Source organism: Zootoca vivipara, chromosome 6, assembly GCF_965207765.1.
Source record: "Zootoca vivipara chromosome 6, rZooViv2.hap1.1, whole genome shotgun sequence".
Taxonomy (NCBI): Eukaryota; Metazoa; Chordata; class Lepidosauria; order Squamata; family Lacertidae; genus Zootoca; species Zootoca vivipara.
This window is the reverse complement of record NC_142589.1, coordinates 80,953,987-80,971,395: the sequence shown is the minus strand read 5'-3', so window position 1 is coordinate 80,971,395 and position 17,409 is coordinate 80,953,987. Positions and strand designations below refer to the sequence as shown.

The window sequence follows — 17,409 nt, the reverse complement described above, 5'->3', positions numbered from 1 at the left end:
TGAGCATTGAAGGCACAAGTGGGTGACGGAGGGTGTGCTGTGGCTGAGAAGCAGCAGCTTGCCTAAGGTAAGATTCGAAAGGAGGTTTTAGGACACGGGAGCCAGCAACGCTTCTGAACACCAGCTGCTGGAAACCACAGGAGGGTAGAGCTGCTCCTGTGTTCGAATCCTGATCGAGGGTTTCCCATTGGGGCATCTGGCTGGCCCCTGTGAGAAGAGCATTTCAGCACATTCCTTCCCTATCCCTTTGGCTCATGGTTTCACATTATAAGACAGCTTAAGGACCGGAAGACACCCCTGCCGTTCTTTAGAGAGCATGCAAGTATTTGCAGGGCTTGTAAAGAACTCCAAAATACCCACGGGTATTTGGGGGGCATGCAAAATACCTCGAAAGTTCTTGGAAGGTGCGAGCCGTAATTGGTTGCTGGGCTGTCTCGATGCCCCTGGAATGGCAGGCTGGAAGCCGCCATGAAATCCTGCCACGTTTGTTCTTTGCAAAGGCACTTTAGTCAGGGGTGGGCAGAGACAAAGATGGAACTGGAGGGGAGTAGTTAAACCAAACAGTAGGAGAAACGGCCCACGGGATCCTTTTGTGGCACCAGAGACCCAAGCAAAACACACATTACATGTCCTTTCATTCGTCCCCCTCCCAGTTTCCCATCTCCAAATTACAACAAGAGGCCAAAGGCCTGGCGGTTATGGAGCTTAATGAGCAGAGAAAGCTCCTTGGGGACCATGAAAAATCTGCCATGCAGTCAGCCAAAGCTCACCCGCTCTGTGTTTCAGCACGGGGCGGGATTTAGAATTGCTCCGCCTAGAACTGGGTGCATCTCGGAGCTAGCTGAGTAACGGGTTGGTTCTGAAATAAACGAGAGGGGCTGAGGCTGGAGCTCGGCTCGACTGCTATGCCCCCTCAGGTGCCTGTGGTTCACACATGGGAAGAAGAGACACCTAACATGTCTTCAGGAGCTCTTGTTATGCCCCAAAGGCAGGCTGATGGCCGATATCCAAGGTTGCATGAGGAAAGCTGATACTCTTTCTGGGTTCCTATTGTACTTTGAAATCAAGCCCTTTTAAGGAAGAGTGAGAACATGGCCTATTCTCACGGGTGAGATGCAGCTGTCAAACAGCATAGGAGATTATGAATATGGAACAGAGGGAGAGCAACTCCTCTAGAGAGCCACAGGTGCAAAGTTGTGGCATTAAGAAGATTTAATTATTTTTATACTGGTAGCCACAAGCCTAGTGATAGCGTATCATTGGAAATCCCAGGCGGAGCTACCTCTTGAGATGTGGTTGAGTAATATTTGGGATATAGCTCAGGCATCCCCAAACTGTGGCCCTCCAGATGTTTTGGCCTACAACTCCCATGATTCCTAGCTAACAGGACCAGTGGTCAGGGAAGATGGGAATTGTAGTCCAAAACATCTGGAGGGCCGAAGTTTGGGGGTGCCTGATATAGCTGGTTCAGAATGACTAGAACCATAGAATAGAATCGTAGAGTTGGACGAGACCACAAGGGCCATCCAGTCCAACCCCCTGCCGAGCAGGAAACACCATCAAAGCATTCTTGACATATGCCTGTCAAGCCTCTGCTTAAAGACCTCCAAAGAAGGAGACTCCACCACACTCCTTGGTAGCAAATCTAACTGGGCTTAGAAGAGCCGCAAAAGGGGTTATGGCGGAAAATACCTTTGATGAAACCTGGTCTCCCTTCTTTCCGTACATAAAGGAAAGCTCTCCCACCAGCCTCACAACCTCCAGGACGCCATAAACGTAATGCTATGTTCTTTTCTCTGTTGATACTGTGTTGTACTGTATAATAATTTAAGTTCTAGAGTTATGGGAGCAGGAGAGAAACTTTTCTCTATCCATGCAGCCATGCATTAATTTGATAAGCTTCTGTCCTGTCGCCTCTTCCTTGCCTTTCCTCTAAAGTTCAAAAAGTTCTGCGTAAGAAGCTCCTTCCCACACACCTCCTGCCAAGACAAATCCCCTGTACATGAGAATAATTTACACTTTGCTCATAGGCAACTCAGGAATCCCTGCCTGCCTGCCAGGCTTAACCCCAGAAGTAGCCGCATTTCCACACAGGGCCAGCTACTTTCGCCACCACCCTCTGCTCCTGGCTGCCTCTTGAAATTCCCACACCTCCTGGGATTAACCTCTATCTCTGGCGATGGGTCTTGGAGCCTAATACTGCCCCACTGATGACTCACTCCGCGTTCCAGGAATGCGCGGAACAGGACGAAAGAGAAGGGTCATCTGTGACGTCCCAAGATGGGAGCAGCCTAATCTCAGGGTTTAACAAGAGGCGAGGGCTGCTGAGTCAAGGGCCTTTCTGGGAATAAACAGGAAGAGGCCAAAGGTGAAAGCAAGTGGAAATACCCACGGAGGGAAGGGGACCTTCCAACAATTCCAGCAGGCTGAGACCAAACAGTAGAACAGGCAGCCTCGGTGGGCTCCCCTTCGTTGCGAGGTTTTTCAACAGAGGTTGGATGGCCATTTGCCAGGGTGGGGTTGGACTAGAGGACCCTCGGGGGTCCCCTTTCTCCTCTACTGTTCTGTGATTCTATAACTGATCAAAGTATGCCCACGTGGGCAAGGAGTGAAGGATGGGGCTAGCCCATTAACCACATGCCAGCCCGTGTGGTGTTGTGGTTAGAGTGTTGGCCTAGGACCTGGGAGAAACCAGGGTTCGAATCCCCACTCGGCCATGAAGCTCACTGGGTGTGTGTCACTGGTTCTCAGCCTAACCCTCCTCGCAGGGTTGCTGTGAGGATAAAATGGGGAGGGGGGGGGAACCACACACACCATCTCCTTGGAAAAGGCAGAAAGTAAATGTAATGATGATGATGATTATCAACTTCTTTGTCTTGAGAGATTTGCACCCCCAACAAAAACAGTTCCTCAGGTCTTTTTTGGACTTTATGAAAGTGGATTCCATAGTGGGATACTTTCACTGCTCCTGTTTATTTAGTTTCCTCTCACTCGGCCTAAATCTCTTGATCCCTTTTCCGCTCGAGCTGCTGGGACGCATGCCGGATCTCTGGGGCCGTGAGAGGACATGGTTCCCTCGTGTTGGCAGGCAGGGAAAGGAAACGACAGGCCCTCTGATTTCCCATTGGGGCTCGGGTTCCAAACTTTCCTTTCCATTCCTTCCACGCTATTGCTTAATCAATACAGGACGTCAAGACTACCCCTGGCTACCTGAAGGAAATTAGGTTGTGCTAGATACCCTGACTGGGCTGTTATGGTACTGACCTCTTGGGGGCACTTCCCCGGTCCTGCCCCTTGGTTCCATGCCTCAGTTTCTCTCTCCGAAAACCCCGTTTTGCTCTAACGAGAAGGATGAGCCAAGAAGGCAGCATCTGAGGCAGGCCAGACAGCAGGAAAATCCTTTAATTATTGTGTTCACACGGTCTAGGTGACCCTGCGGGAAGGAACGAACTTGGGATCAGTCTCCTGGCCAGGCAAAACACAGCAAACCCCCTCAGAGCAACTGAGGATCCAAACAGGATCTAACTTATTCGGGGGAGGATTATAAAAGTTTCATTCCTCTTCGTAAATCTTTTAGCATGTTTAAAGTCACAATGACCTAAGGAGAGTCCTGCTGGATCAGGCCCATCTTAATCCAGCATCCTGTTCTCACAGTGGCCACCCAGATTCCTCAATGGGAAACCCACAAGCGGGAGGCTCAAGTCCCCTAATTTATATGTATTAAACTGTCTCGTCTCCCTTCATTAGCACTTAACTGATTTTGTAAACACATGATTTAGTCAGCCCAAAACTCAGAGATACAGGGTTAGGTTATCACATATATCACAGTCACACTGCATTGATAGAAGTCACGCACGCACACAAAAAGGGTCTATTTACAGTTTGAAATTACAGTCATACCTCGGTTTAAGTATGCTTCGGTTTGAGTACTTTCAGTTTAAGTACTCCACGGACCCGTCTGGAACGGATTAATCCACTTCCCATTACTTTCAATGGGAAAGTTCGCTTCAGGTTAAGTACGCTTCAGGTTAGGTACAGACTTCCGGAACCAATAGTGTTTGTAAACTGAGGTTCCACTGTAAGGAAATATATAGTTTAGTACTATAAATAAATATAAAGTTTAGTACTATAAAAATGTACTAAACTTAAAAATTGCAAAAAAGTAAAGGCCGAAGTAAAAAAACTTAGCGTAATCGGATGACCTGGGATGGCTCAATTGGTAGAGCATGAGACTATGAATCTCAGAGATGTGGGTTTGAGCACCACATTGGGCAAAAGAAACCTGCATGACCCTAAACTAGATGACCCTCGTGACCCCTCCCAACTCGACAAATTCTTTGATTCTATGAAAATATGACAAAGACCTATTCAGACATTCCTTAAACTTTCCCTCAGCTTTCAAGGGATCAAATATACCATCACAGGGATCAAACGTTTAGACTATTTAGAAACATAGTTGCAGGGACTTTTGATTTGGAACACAGATATCGCTAGATACACACTAAGCCCGGCCAAAGTCTTTGTGCTCTGCTGGACTTGCATCGCTACAGGACCCAAGAAGTGCACCTGAGGTTATCAGGAGGGTTCTGTAGTAAACGATGCTTAGACTTGGGACCCCACATTTAGCTGAGTAAGCCAGCTCCCAGGAAACCCTCGGCTGGGTCAATCGGCTGCAGGACAAGAGACCTCCAAGAGGTGAGAAATGGAGGCGTCTGGTCAGGAAGACCGATGGCTGCTCAGCTCTCTCACAAAGGCAGGTTCTTCTCCTTGCCTTCTCAGGTTCCATCGTTTTGCACCATTAGACCCGGCATTTCTACGCAACACTGAACAAAATTGGGGAGCAGGGTGAATTGTGGGTGCTGCAGGCCTTTGCCCCTTAGCCTTTGAGGTGAACAGAAGAAGCTGTTCCCTAGAAAGCAACTTCATGCCAGCAGCAGCAGCAGCTTCACCTGTTGAATTGCTGACATTATTATTATTATTATTATTATTATTATTATTATTATTATTATTATTATTATTATTATTATTATTATTATTATTTTATTATACCCCCACCCATCTGGCTGGTTTCCCCACATAGGTATAGAAGGAGAAGCAACAGCACCAGGGAGGGGATTTTCCAGGACAGGAAGGTGGCAATGCGCCCCTAGGTCTCTGCCCCGCCTGCCTGGAGGCGAAAAGGGGAGGAGCCTCCTGGTATGTGGCCTCCGCGCGGCAGCGGGAGAGTTTTCCCGCCAAAAACCCGGGAGGGAGGGGGAGAGGGCGGAACGAGCCATGATTGGCTGAGGCGGATGACGGCCAGCATTGGAGAGCGGAAGTGCGCCACAGAGATAGAAAAAAAGGGAAGAGTGACACAAGAACATTGAAATTGCTGTACGGGAAAGAAAACTGAAAAGCTCGACCGGCTATGATTTCCTAAAAGGGCAGCCGCGATTATGTTCCTAAAAAGCACGTCGTTTTCCGAACGAAGAACAGAAAGTTGGAAAAGGAGGGGAGCGCCTCTTTCCCGTTCTGTGCTGCCGCCCAACCCCTTCGATAAGGAGATTCCAGGATTCTTCTTTGGCTTTCAAAGGCGGCCGCAGTGGCTCCTGCCCCCCGGGGGGGCGCGACACATAGACCAGCTTCTAACATAAACTCGGCAGTTCCCTCTCCGGACAGTTAAAGGGTGATTCTACATTTTATCTCTATGACCTCAGCCATCAAGTTCCTATATTACATGCGCAGCCGCCTTTGGCGTTGTTCCAATGCACCTCTCTATCCCTTGACCAAAGTGCGGGGGGCAGTGTCTGGCGTACTCTGGTCCATAGGGTCACGAAGAGTCAGACACGACTAAACTACTAAACAACAACAAACCCTTGTCATCTCTATGGCTATGGGAGCGGCTTCCTTCCGGTCTGTACTGGAAGTGTACGTCAGGAATGCGTTTCGGAGCGCTGCTTTAAAAGGCTGGGAAACAATCGGCTTTTGTTTTGCTTTTTAAAAAACCAGAAGTATATTCAGTACTGTATAAAAAAACCCAACTTCAAACAAACCACAGTAAAAATATAAAGTACACATGTAATTAACACAGTCAAAATAATATATTGCACTTTGTCTCATTAGCATATTTATGAAAAGGAAAAAAACAAATACAGTACATTCCAGTTCGCCTTATTAGCATATTCATGAGATGAAAAAGAATATTATTCAACGTTGCCTCATTAGCATGCGCCCACGTGTTACCTCACCCAGTGTGTCATGCGTGGGAGAATATATTAGCATATTAATAAGGTCTATTTGCATACGGCATATGCAGGGGCAGGACAGGCGTGAGTCTGCGAGCTGACGCCGCAGACGCACGCCAGGGAGGTTTGGCGTGACGTGCGCGCTGACGTCACCGAGGCGCGGCGTCTGCGTGCGCCGTGCTCCGCGCGGGGGCCGCTGGGAGCGCGAGGATGGTGGCCGGCGCCTTCCCGATTGCCAAGCTGCTCTACCTGGGCGTTCGGCAGCTCTCCAAGCCCCTGGCCGCGCGCATCAAGGACGGGGCCCGCGCGAGCCCCTTCTTCCGCCAGTACATCTGCGGGCCCCCCGCGCAACGTGAGTTAGTCGGCGGGAGCGCCCCCCACGATAGGGGGAGTCTCGCGTCAGGGTTGAAAGGGAAGCCAATGGGAGCGAGGACGGGCGGGCACGCAAGGGGAGTAAGCCAATAGGGAGACGAGGGGGGCGGACCTCCTAGGAGCCGTGGGCCAATCGGGGGGGCAGAGCCGCTACGGTGGTGACATTGAGAGGTCCCCTTCGCTGGCGGCACGTGCGAAAGCGGACGGGGCGGAGGAGGAGGCTGAGTCGCCGGAAATTTTATTATTATTATTTAATAAAATTTGTACAGCGCTTGGTTGTTTAGAAAAACCATCAAAGCAGTTTACAAATAGAACAAAGCAATGAAAACAAAGCAATGAAAAGTTCAAAACTTAAGTTAGAAATCCAAACTTAAATTCATCAATAGAGTGGAAACAGACACACCAACTTTCTAAGCCTCCGGACAGGCTTGGCTGAGCAAAGGTGCTCTTTAGCCGCCTAGTGTCCCCAGGCGGGGAATTCCCAAGTACAGTGGTACCTTGGTTCTCAATCTTAATCCATTCCAGAAGTCCGTTCCAAAACTAAAGGGTTCCAAAACCAAGGCGCACTTTATCATATTAAAAACAACCCCTAAAATGGCAATTTAACATGAATTTTACTATCTAACGAGATCATTGATCCATAAAATGAAAGCAATAATCAATATTCTGTACTATAAAATGAATAAGATGATAAAATAAATGTAGATGATAAAAATTAAAATTATTTTTTTTCTTACCTGCACTGATGATAGTCATTGTTGGGGGGGGGGGTTATCCATTTCCACAGTCACACAATCAATCATAAAACGACAAACAAGGAACAGACAGAAAAATGAAAAAGCCACACAAACAAAAACACAAAAAATTGCTAAAACAAAAGCACCAAATATCACCTCAGAAGACTGCAGTCAGAAACAAGGCTTTAATTATGATGGGGGGGGCGACTTAAATTTGCTGCTTAAGGGTGAAAACAGGAGCAAAGAAACCTTAATTACTATGGGGGGGGGCTCAAATTTGCTGCACAACTGTAAAAACAGAAGCTCAGGAGCACGTTCGGCCTCCGGGGAAACACCTACTTCCGGGTTTGCTGCATTCGGCTTCTGGGTTCGGGAACTAAGCTGTTCAAAAACCTAGGTACCACTGTATGGGATCCACAGCATACAAAACAATCAAGTTGTAGCCAATGTGGAGCAGGATTTATGTGGTGCCAGTGTCGGGGTTGGAGGAGGATCGTGGCCGCTCCTGCCTGTGCAGGGCCGGCCTCGCTCAAGCGCGTGGGGGGAGGCAGAGTGGAGCTTCCAGGGGCTGAGGCAGTCTACCTCCTGCAAGGAGATGCAGCAGGGCAGGCTTGCCTCCACAGTGTCCTGCATGTCACCTACCCAGGGACACCTGGCTGTCCTCTGCTGCAAACTGAATGTCGGGCTGGGGGGGGGGGGGCTCCACTTTTGCCCAGCTGAAGCACTTAATATCATGGGTAGGCAAGCTAAGGCCCGGGGGCTGAATGCAGCCCAATCGCCTTCTCAATTCGGCCCGCGGACGGTCCGGGAATCAGTGTGTTTTTACATGAGTAGAATGTGTGCTTTTCTTTAAAATGCATCTTTGGCATATTTATGGGGCATAGGAATTCGTACATCCCCCCCCAAAAAAAATATATAATCCAGCCCCCCACAAGGTCTGAGGGACAGTCAGTGTACCGGCCCCCTGCTGAAAAAGTTTGCTGACCCCTGACTTATTATGGTTCATGGGCATCTGTTCCATTAAATAATGTTTTGCAGGAGGTGTCCTGCCCACCTTCCTGCCCTGGAGGACAGAAATAGGATCATAGAATCATAGAGTTGGAAGAGACCACAAGGGCAATCCAGTCCAACCCCCTGAAAAGCAGGAAACACCATCAAAGCATTCCTGACATATGCCTGTCAAGCCTCTGCTTAAAGACCACCAAAGAAGGAGACTCCACCACACTCCTTGGGAGCAAATTCCACTGTCGAACAGCTCTTACTGTCAGGAAGTTCTTCCTAATGTTTAGGTGGAATCTTATTTCTTGTAGTTTGAATCCATTGCTCCATGTCTGCTCCCAACACTCCCCAGGGACAACAGAAGGCTCAGACAAAAGTGCATGCTGGGAAATAGAACCTAGAAGCCGACAGTTCCTTTTCGAAGGGTGGGGGCCAAGGTATGGAGATACAGGGGGGAGGGGTCAACACTCCCCAGGGACAACAGAGGGAAGGGTATCCTACCAAAACACAGGGATGAGCCGGGGTGGATGGAGGAGGGTCAGGATACGTCATGGATCGGGACAGGGTGGGGGGGGTCACAGGAAAGAATCACAGCAACGCGTGGCCGGGTCAGCTAGTTGATGATAAATTAACATGTGCCATTCAGGTAAAATGGAGAATATGCAGGAGAAATGATTTTGAGGAGATATGGAAGGTGTTTGCAGAATTTATACTGTTAAAACAGAAGGGGGTCAAACCATCGCAAGAGGTGTTGAAATTTTGGGAGGTTGGATAGTTTTTGTTTTTTAAAAAAGTATTTTTTATTAAAGATTTCTTGAATTACAAAGGTGTGTGCAGTGTCTCTCATATTTTTACATGTATCATTTTTGCAAATCAGTTTCATTTGTTAAGACACTAATAAGAAAGAAGGAAAACAAGGTAGATGGGGGTGGGAGGGTGGATGGGGGTGAGAGTGGGTGACGATGTTTCTGTTTTGCTTAATATATGTAGGGCTTGATGTCAGCTTTGTTTGTGTTGGTACTCCTTTATTCGCTTGTGTTCTTTTGATGGTGAGAGAGATGGGGTTGTTCATTTGTGATTGGCTATGATGGTCTTTGTTTTCATATGTGAGTGGAGTGGGTGGGTATTTTGGGGTCAGGTTAGCCATACTGATTTATATGCTGGTGGTAAATTTTTGTCATTATCTTGTTGTGTGCAAGATATGGTTGTGTGCAAAATATGGTCTGAAGCTCAACATCAAAAAAACCAAGATCATGGCCACTGGTCCCATCACCTCCTGGCAAATAGAAGGGGAAGAAATGGAGGCAGTGAGAGATTTTACTTTCTTGGGCTCCTTGATCACTGCAGATGGTGACAGCAGTCACAAAATTAAAAGACGTCTGCTTCTTGGGAGAAAAGCAATGACAAACCTAGACAGCATCTTAAAAAGCAGAGACATCACCTTGCCGACAAAGGTTCGTATAGTTAAAGCTATGGTTTTCCCAGTAGTGCTGTATGGAAGTGAGAGCTGGACCATAAAGAAGGCTGATCGCCGAAGAATTGATGCTTTGAATTATGGTGCTGGAGGAGACTCTTGAGAGTCCCATGGACTGCAAGAAGATCAAACCTATCCATTCTTAAGGAAATCAGCCCTGAGTGCTCCCTGGAAGGACAGATCGTGAAGCTGAGGCTCCAATACTTTGGCCACCTCATGAGAAGAGAAGAATCCTTGGAAAAGACCCTGATGTTGGGAAAGATTGAGGGCACTAGGAGAAGGGGACAACAGAGGACAAGATGGTTGGACAGTGTTCTCGAAGCTACGAACATGAGTTTGACCAAACTGCGGGAGGCAGTGCAAGACAGGAGTGCCTGGCGTGCTATGGTCCGTGGGGTCACGAAGAGTCGGACACGACTAAACAACAACAACAACAAATCTTGTTGTGTGTGATAAAGGGGAACCATACCGGGGTGAAGGCATCCTCTTATATTTGTCCCCATGTCAGTTTCAGCTTGTTGGTTAGTTTTTCTAGTAAGGCTGTTTCCCCTACTATTTGGTACCATTGGTCCATGCTTACTCCTGACAGGTCTCTCCAATGTCTGGTTATGACGTTTCTGGTTGCTGAAAGTAGGTGGGTTATGAGGTCTTTGTGGTATAAATGGGCATTATTATCTTGGAAGATGTTTAGTAGGGCCAATTCTGGGTTAATTTCTATTACTTGTTTGGTTATTTTACATATTTCTCGTATGGTTGTTGCCCAGAATAATTGGATTTGGGGGCATTCCCACCACATGTGGAGGTATGTACCTGTGACGGTGCACCCTCTCCAGCATTTTGGTGAGGTTCCTGGGCGTATCAGCGCCAGCTTTCTTGGTGTTAGGTACCACATGTAGGTGAGTTTTAGGGTGAGTTCTTTTCTTTTCATTGATATGGATTTAAAGGGGGGTTTAGACCACATTCTGGTCCATTGGGTAGGGTTGATTTCATATCCTATGTCATCCTCCCATTGTCTTTTTATTGCGTCTAGGGGGTTTGTGGGATTTTGGAGTAGTATTTTGTATATTGCCGAAACCATTCCTTTGCTGTGTCCTTTTGTCATAAGGAGGAGGTTTTTGGAAGGTTGTCAGGGGTCTAGTTGTTGATTTTACTGTTGGGTTGTTTAGAAAGGCATATAATTGGTGTTGTGCTAACCAGGGCATTGGGATGTCTTCTAGTTTGTCCTGTATTTCTTGTGTTGACAAAGATTTGTTGTTTTTATAGAAGTCTATTAGGCGATGTAAACCTTTGGTTTGCCAGGTTTTTATCTGGTTTTTGTGCTGCATGGTGGAATGATGGGTGGTAAGCCAGGGGAATTAGTGGGGATGGGGTAGGGGATAGTTTGCTTATTTCTGCTTTCTATGCTTTGAACATTGTTTGTGTGTACCTGTTGAGTGTTATGGGGATTTTCCTTAGTTTGTTCAGGAGGAATGGCTATGCTGTGGTGCAGATATTTTCAATTGAGTCCCTCTCTAGGTGTACCCATTGTTTTGTCTCGTCTTCCAGTATATATGGGATTATATGGCGTATTTGGTTGGCATTGTAATATGTTTCTACGTTGGGAGGTTGGATAGTTACACTGGAATGGTCTCGGGGGTGGGCTGCATGTTTTTATTCTTGTTTATTTATGATAAAAATTAATAAGTGATGCCTGGAAGGCACCCCGGTCATTTCTAACTCTTCCTTTTCCTCTTGCAGTGTACCACTGGGTGGAGATGAGAGCCAAGATGCGTATCATGGGCTTCCGGGGCGCCGCCATCAAGCCGCTGAACGAGGAGGCGGCCGCCGAACTGGGGGCGGAACTGCTGGGCGAAGCTATCGTCTTTGGGGTGGGGGGGCTGTGCATCTTCCTGGAGTACTCCCGCCAAGCCACCAACAGCAGGAAGAAGGAGGACGAGCTGAGCAGCACCCTTGAGAGCCTGCAGGAGCAGGTGGCCGAGCTGAACTTGACTGTGGAGACACTGGACGCCCGGCTGCGGGAGGTCAACCGGGTCCTCGTGGAGATCTCTGCCTCCCCCAAGAAATAACGGTGCTCTCTTGGGGATGGCGGGCAGAGAGAGAGAGAGGCGGCTTCCTAAAACTGCGCTCAACTGCCGGCTGCACTGTGAGGTCCCCCTTGCTGGATGGCGAAGGGAGCCGTGGGGATCCTAGCGTACGCAGCAGGATTCGGGGTGCAAAAGCCCCGCGTCCCAACGTACCCTGTGGTGCTGAGTTTCTTGGCCTTCTCCCAGCGTGTAAATACTGAATCTATTAAAAACAAACAAACCGCAGAGAAAAAGCTCTCTCCTTAGCCTCGCTGATCGTGGGGAGAAGCTGCAAAGGCAGCGGGTGGGTGTTGGGACTCCTGCATGGCAGGGGGTTGGACTAGATGACCGCTGGGGGTACCCTCCAACTACAGTTGGCCATCGGTCAGGGGTTCTTTAGCCCTGGTTAACTCTGTGTTATATTGGGTGGTGTGTTCATGGTGGTAACCCTGACCTGTAGAGGGCAAAGCCTCCCGTTTTCTGGCATGTGTTAATCTATAGCATAAACATTTCCCATATTCTGGCAGTGGGGAGAGAGAACCGATGCCCTGTGGCCATGGATTTAAAAACACTGCCAGGGCATGTCCTGCTTTTCAGCACTGAGATGGTGCAGCGATCTTCTTTTCCGCCATTTACGGAGCTGGGGTTTTGGGGAGGTGGTCTGGGAGCTGCTTTCAGGTTCCTCCAAGTTTCAGTCCCCAAGTACAGTGGTTTGGGGAATTCCACTAACATGTAGGAATAAAGCAGAGCAAATCCATCCACGGTCTTTGAGGGAGGACAGGGTGTTTGGGGAGAGGGTGGCACCGTTTTGGCCTCCAACCGAGGCCCTCTCAACGTGCCCTAAAACAGCTTTTCCCAGCCTGGCATTCTCTGCTGCCTTTTGGGTTACGACTCTCAGCAACCTCTTCCTGACCCTCCCAAAAAGGGGTGAAAACTTTCAGCACCCAATCCCAAAGGTGATCAAAGTACTGATATGTGGTGCATCATGGGAAAGCCTCCGTATTTCATGATAACCAGCAGCAAAACCGAACGCTACTGTCCCTTTAAGACAAAAAGTCTTTGTGCATCATCGAAATGCCTTCTGCCGAGCTACTTAAATAATTAATTTCCTTAAAAGCACTTTGATCGACTGCCTTTGCTTAGATGGGAGGCAAAAGCGAATCCACACAGTAACAGGGCAGAGGATTACCGACAATGAAATACGGGGTGGAGGTGGGGGGAGAGGGGAACCAAAACCAATTCGAGGTGACCTTGTGCTTGGCCTTCCCAAAACTGCCCCTTTAATTCATATTTTTAGATGAGGCTTGCCTGTTCCAATAAAGAAAGCCCTTCTTTACGCAGATCCTGCAGGTGGCAGCGAAGGCCGCCAACCTGGATGGCTTTAAAAGAGAATTAGAAAAATTCATGGGCTATTGATGGCTATTAGCCATTATGGCTCGGCTCGGCCTCCACGCTTGGGAAGCAGCAGTGCTTCTGAATGCCAGTTCCTGGAAACCACAGGACGGGAGAATTGCTCTTGTGCTCGGATCCTGCTTGCTGGCTTTTGTTGCATCTTCTTGTTGACTGTGAGGGTGCTGGACTAGATGGGCCATTGGCCTGAACCAGCAAGCTCTCATTTTATTATGGCCACTGAGAACAGGATGCTAGCCTAGACGGGGGCATACTCTCGACCCAGCAAGCTTTTCTTATCTCCTTAAACACTTGGGCTGGGTCAGCTGCGTTCCAAAGGGAGCATCCCAGGATCCAGGGATTCCCAAACTTGGGTCTCCAGCTGTTTTTGGACTACAACTCCCATCACCCCTAGCGAGCAGGAACAGCGGTCAGGGATGATGGGGTTGTAGTCCAAAAACAGCTGGAGAGACCCAAAGCACTGGTCTTCCAACAGGCAGCCTGATCCAAGACGGGCCACGACAGGAGCACTATCACTGTGCAAATATACGGCGAGAGATTAAGAAACTGGTCCCCAAAATGCATATGTTCTGATCCCAAAGTGGGGAATCCCTTGGCAGAACGCAAGACCGCCTTAAAAAGCACTGGGAATGCAAATGGCCAGCAGGTGGCAATATTGTCCTTTGAGAAGACCTGCTCCAACCACTGGTCCTTTTCGTCAAATCTCTCCCTTCTCCCACCCTTAAAAATGAGTGGTGGGTCAGCGGAAGAGCGCCTGCTTCCAATGCAGAACGTTCCAGATTCCATCCCCAATGACACCTGCAGGTCTGGTTGCGAGAACACCTCCCTGACGACCCCCAGAGAACTGCTGCCAGCCAGTGTAGGCACAAATTAAAGTTAAGGTTAATAGCCAAGGTTCATGAGGGCTGAATGCTTAGGACTGCTGCTACCTAAACCTGAAATCTTTGACGAATTCAGTATGGCCAATTAAGCACGCAGATCTTGGTTCCTCAGAATCTGTCTATAGCATTGCACTTCTCCAGCCAGAAGTTCCTTGTTTACTCACCCTGGCACCTGCTTTTACTCCCCAGCCCTGCTGGGCTATGTCTTTCGTCTTTCTTTGGCTATCACTTGTAGCCGAGTAAGATTGTCTTCCATAAACACAGTTTTAACACAGAGTCCGTAAGTGACTGTGGAGGCCAGTTCTGGATCCACACGTCCTTCCACAGTGGGGACATTGGTTTCTGGGCGGGAGTTGATCACGGTGTGGATTTGCCAAGCGTGCCTTCCTCTTAGTACGTTTCTCCCTTGCGTCCCGAGTTCGAGCGTCTTCAAAGCCCATGACATCTTTGGTAAAGGCCGTTACTGGAGCGCTCGCAGGCCAGTGTTTCCCAATTGTTGGTGTTTATACTACATTTTTAAAAACTTCCCCTGAGACAGTCTTTAAACCTCTATTGATCATAGAATTGGAAGGGGTACCCAATGGTCATCCAGTCCCACCCCCTGCAATGCAGAAATCTCAGCTAAAGCATCCCTGACATGGCCATCCAACCTCTGCTTGGAAACTTCCAAGGAAGGAGAGTCCACCACTTTCCAATGGAGTCCAATAGCTCTTACCATCAGAACGTTCTTCCCAATGTTTAGTCGGAACTTCCTTTCTTGTAACCAGAGTCCATTGGTTCAGGTCCCCTCCTCCAGAACAGGAGAAAACAAGCTTGCTCCATCTCCCATGGCAGAGCCCTTGAGATATTCAAAGGGGCTCGATCTCCTCTGAACATACCCAACTCCTCCAACCGTTCCTCACAAGGCTAACTTTCGAAACCCTTGACCACCGTGCTCACCCTCTGCACACCTTCCAGCTTGTCAACATCCTTCTTAAATTGTGATGCCCAGAACTGGACACAGGACTCCAGGTGTGGCCTGATCAAGGCAGAACAGAGTGGGACTGTGACTTCCCTTGATAGGGAAACTAGACTTCTGTTGATGCAGCCTGGAATAATAGCATTGCAATCCTTATCAACTACCCCCCTTTCCTTATCCATTTGCAAACAAACACCAGGAAGGGGTTTTCCTTTCCACTATCCCACATACAGGTGAAACTCGGAAAATTAGAATATCGTCGAAAAATGCATTTATTTCAGTAATGCAACTTAAAAGGCGAAACCAATGTATGAGATAGATGCATGACATGCAAAGCAAGATATGTCAAGCCTTTATTTGTTGTAATTGTAATTATTTGTCGTTGGGCGGGTCAATTATAAATGGAATGTAATTAATGAAATGTAATAGTATTTGTTTTGTTACTGTGGAATTTCCAAAAGAAAGCATTTGTTAAAATAAAAATAAAATAATAATTTGCATTACTGAAATAAATGCACTTTTCGACGATATTCTAATTTTCCGAGTTTTACCTTTACAGTTCTCTGAGCCCAACGAGTGTGCCACCAGAAAGAGGGAGGGGGGGAAAAAAACCACACAGAGGCCCTGTTGTTGTTTTTTTTTGCAATTTTACAAAAAAGGAAAAGATTTATTCCTAGAGAAGTTTGGTGCATGTGCCCAAGACCCTAGTGCCGATCTGCAGGTGAGCATGTGCGGTGAGGCCAGAGGGTGGGCAGAAATACCCGGCAGTTCAGTAATAATAATAATAATAATTAAAAAAATCAAAATATAATATTCCATCCAGCTAGACAAAAAAATGACAAAAGTCAAAAAATTACAGCTCAGTAGAAAAGCCAAGAACCATGCCTTGCTTTCCCCTCGACGCTCCCTGATAGGAGGCAGAGGGGAGGGAATCCTCTTTTTTATTATTATTATTAAAAATAAAAACAAATCATTACCCAGAGAGGTGAAGAGCAGAGATGGGCGAGAGGATGGGGTTGAGTAAAGTATTTTTTTTCAGAATGAGCCCAGCAAGAGAGAGTGTGTGAAATGAGAAAAGGTACTAGGAAGTGGGGTGGTTATTGTTATTATTATTATTATTAGGGGAGGGGAAGCGGTCCTTTTCACAAAGTGGTCCATCTTCCAGGGGTGGGCATGCATGACTAGTGAGAGGAGGGGGTGCATTGCAAGTAAGGGTGCCTTTTAAAAAAATTAAAAGGTTGTAGTTGGCAACTAGGTGGCCGGCATTTGGCCCGGGTCAGATTACTAGCAGCGGGAACGCTGCTGTTCGCCAGCCTTCTGCTGGGATAAATATATAACCACCCTCCCCAAAACAGAGAAGGTTCAAGCCACCTTTGTTTTGTTCCTTGGTCCCCTTATCACAAACCCAACCCCTGGCATTGTGTCTTGAAGAAGGAAGGGTCCATAGATATGCAAAAGGGAAATGTTGCTGGTTAGGTGAGGAAGGAAGCTCAGGAAAGGCAGGGCCTTTGGGGCAACTCGGTTGCCGACCGCTACCTTCAAAGGAAAGGAAACTTCTCCAGTTTGGTTAAGCAGATGGGAATTCCTGAAGCCCAGGAAAAGCAGGTGTTTCTCGTGCCACTGCCTGGCCAGGCTGCCTGAACCCCCCTTTCCACGCCATGGTTTTTTTTGGGGGGGTCAGGGGAGAGAAAGGGAAAACAGACACAGACGTCTTGGTCCAAGCGTGAAAAAGGATGATTTGCGGATGATGGAGAGTCTAGCCCTCTCTGGGAATGGCACAGTGTTAAGTGGTTGCCGGGAGGGGGGGAGGAGCCAGTTCCGCCAGGGAAACGCCCCCCTGCACACCTCCAGCGGGAACAAGCCCCTCGTTGTGGGGGGTGGGGAGGAAGCAGAGGACGGAGGGGTGCTGCTATTGCTCTGGGTAAGGCACAGGTGGGGGTCCTGCCCTTCCTGGGGTGGGGGGCTGCCAGAGATTGCCCCTCTCTCCTCCCCCCCCCCTGGAAATTGCACAGCGGGGGGCCATGGGCCTGGGAGCCGACGGGAAAGGGTGTGTGTGTGTTGTGTGGAGGAGCTCATCTGGTGCATTTAGGGGGGGGCGTGGGGAGAAAAGGGGTGATCAAGTTCGTTCTTTTATCTTCTTCCGCTTTTATTCTTTTCTGCACGTTTCGGAGGACTGAATTGCTGACTCCAGGTGGCACCGGCAAGCTGGGGTTCTTTCTTTCTTTCTTTCTTTCTTTCTTTCTTTCTTTCTTTCTTTCTTTCTTTCTTTCTTTCTTTCTTTCTTTCTTATG

At 48.2% G+C, this 17,409-nt stretch overlaps 1 protein-coding gene and 1 long non-coding RNA gene across 2 annotated transcripts in view; one reads left to right on the top strand and one right to left on the bottom strand.

Moving 5' to 3' along the window:
• Positions 1-6,021, bottom strand: part of LOC148685489 (uncharacterized) — a 51,168-nt gene extending 45,147 nt beyond the window's left edge. The window contains exons 1-2 of the long non-coding RNA XR_015950727.1: positions 5,751-6,021; positions 3,265-3,433 (exon numbers count right to left, since the gene is read on the bottom strand). This is a non-coding gene — a long non-coding RNA (uncharacterized LOC148685489). The remainder of the gene's footprint in view (positions 1-3,264; positions 3,434-5,750) is intronic.
• A 405-nt stretch (positions 6,022-6,426) lies between these two features.
• Positions 6,427-12,123, top strand: OPA3 (outer mitochondrial membrane lipid metabolism regulator OPA3). Its single transcript, XM_035117725.3, has 2 exons — positions 6,427-6,576; positions 11,544-12,123. Exons 1-2 carry the CDS (start codon positions 6,435-6,437, stop codon positions 11,870-11,872), a joined length of 471 nt encoding a protein of 156 aa, XP_034973616.3. The 5' UTR covers positions 6,427-6,434; the 3' UTR covers positions 11,873-12,123.
• The last annotated feature ends 5,286 nt before the right edge of the window (positions 12,124-17,409 follow it).

Excerpts from the sequence above, each read along its gene's own strand:
- OPA3 (XM_035117725.3), top strand. The coding sequence starts at position 6,435 with ATGGTGGCCGGCGCCTTCCCGATTGCCAAGCTGCTCTACCTGGGCGTT. Across the intron at positions 6,577-11,543 it reads CTGCGGGCCCCCCGCGCAAC|TGTACCACTGGGTGGAGATG; the intron begins GTGAGTTAGTCG and ends TTCCTCTTGCAG.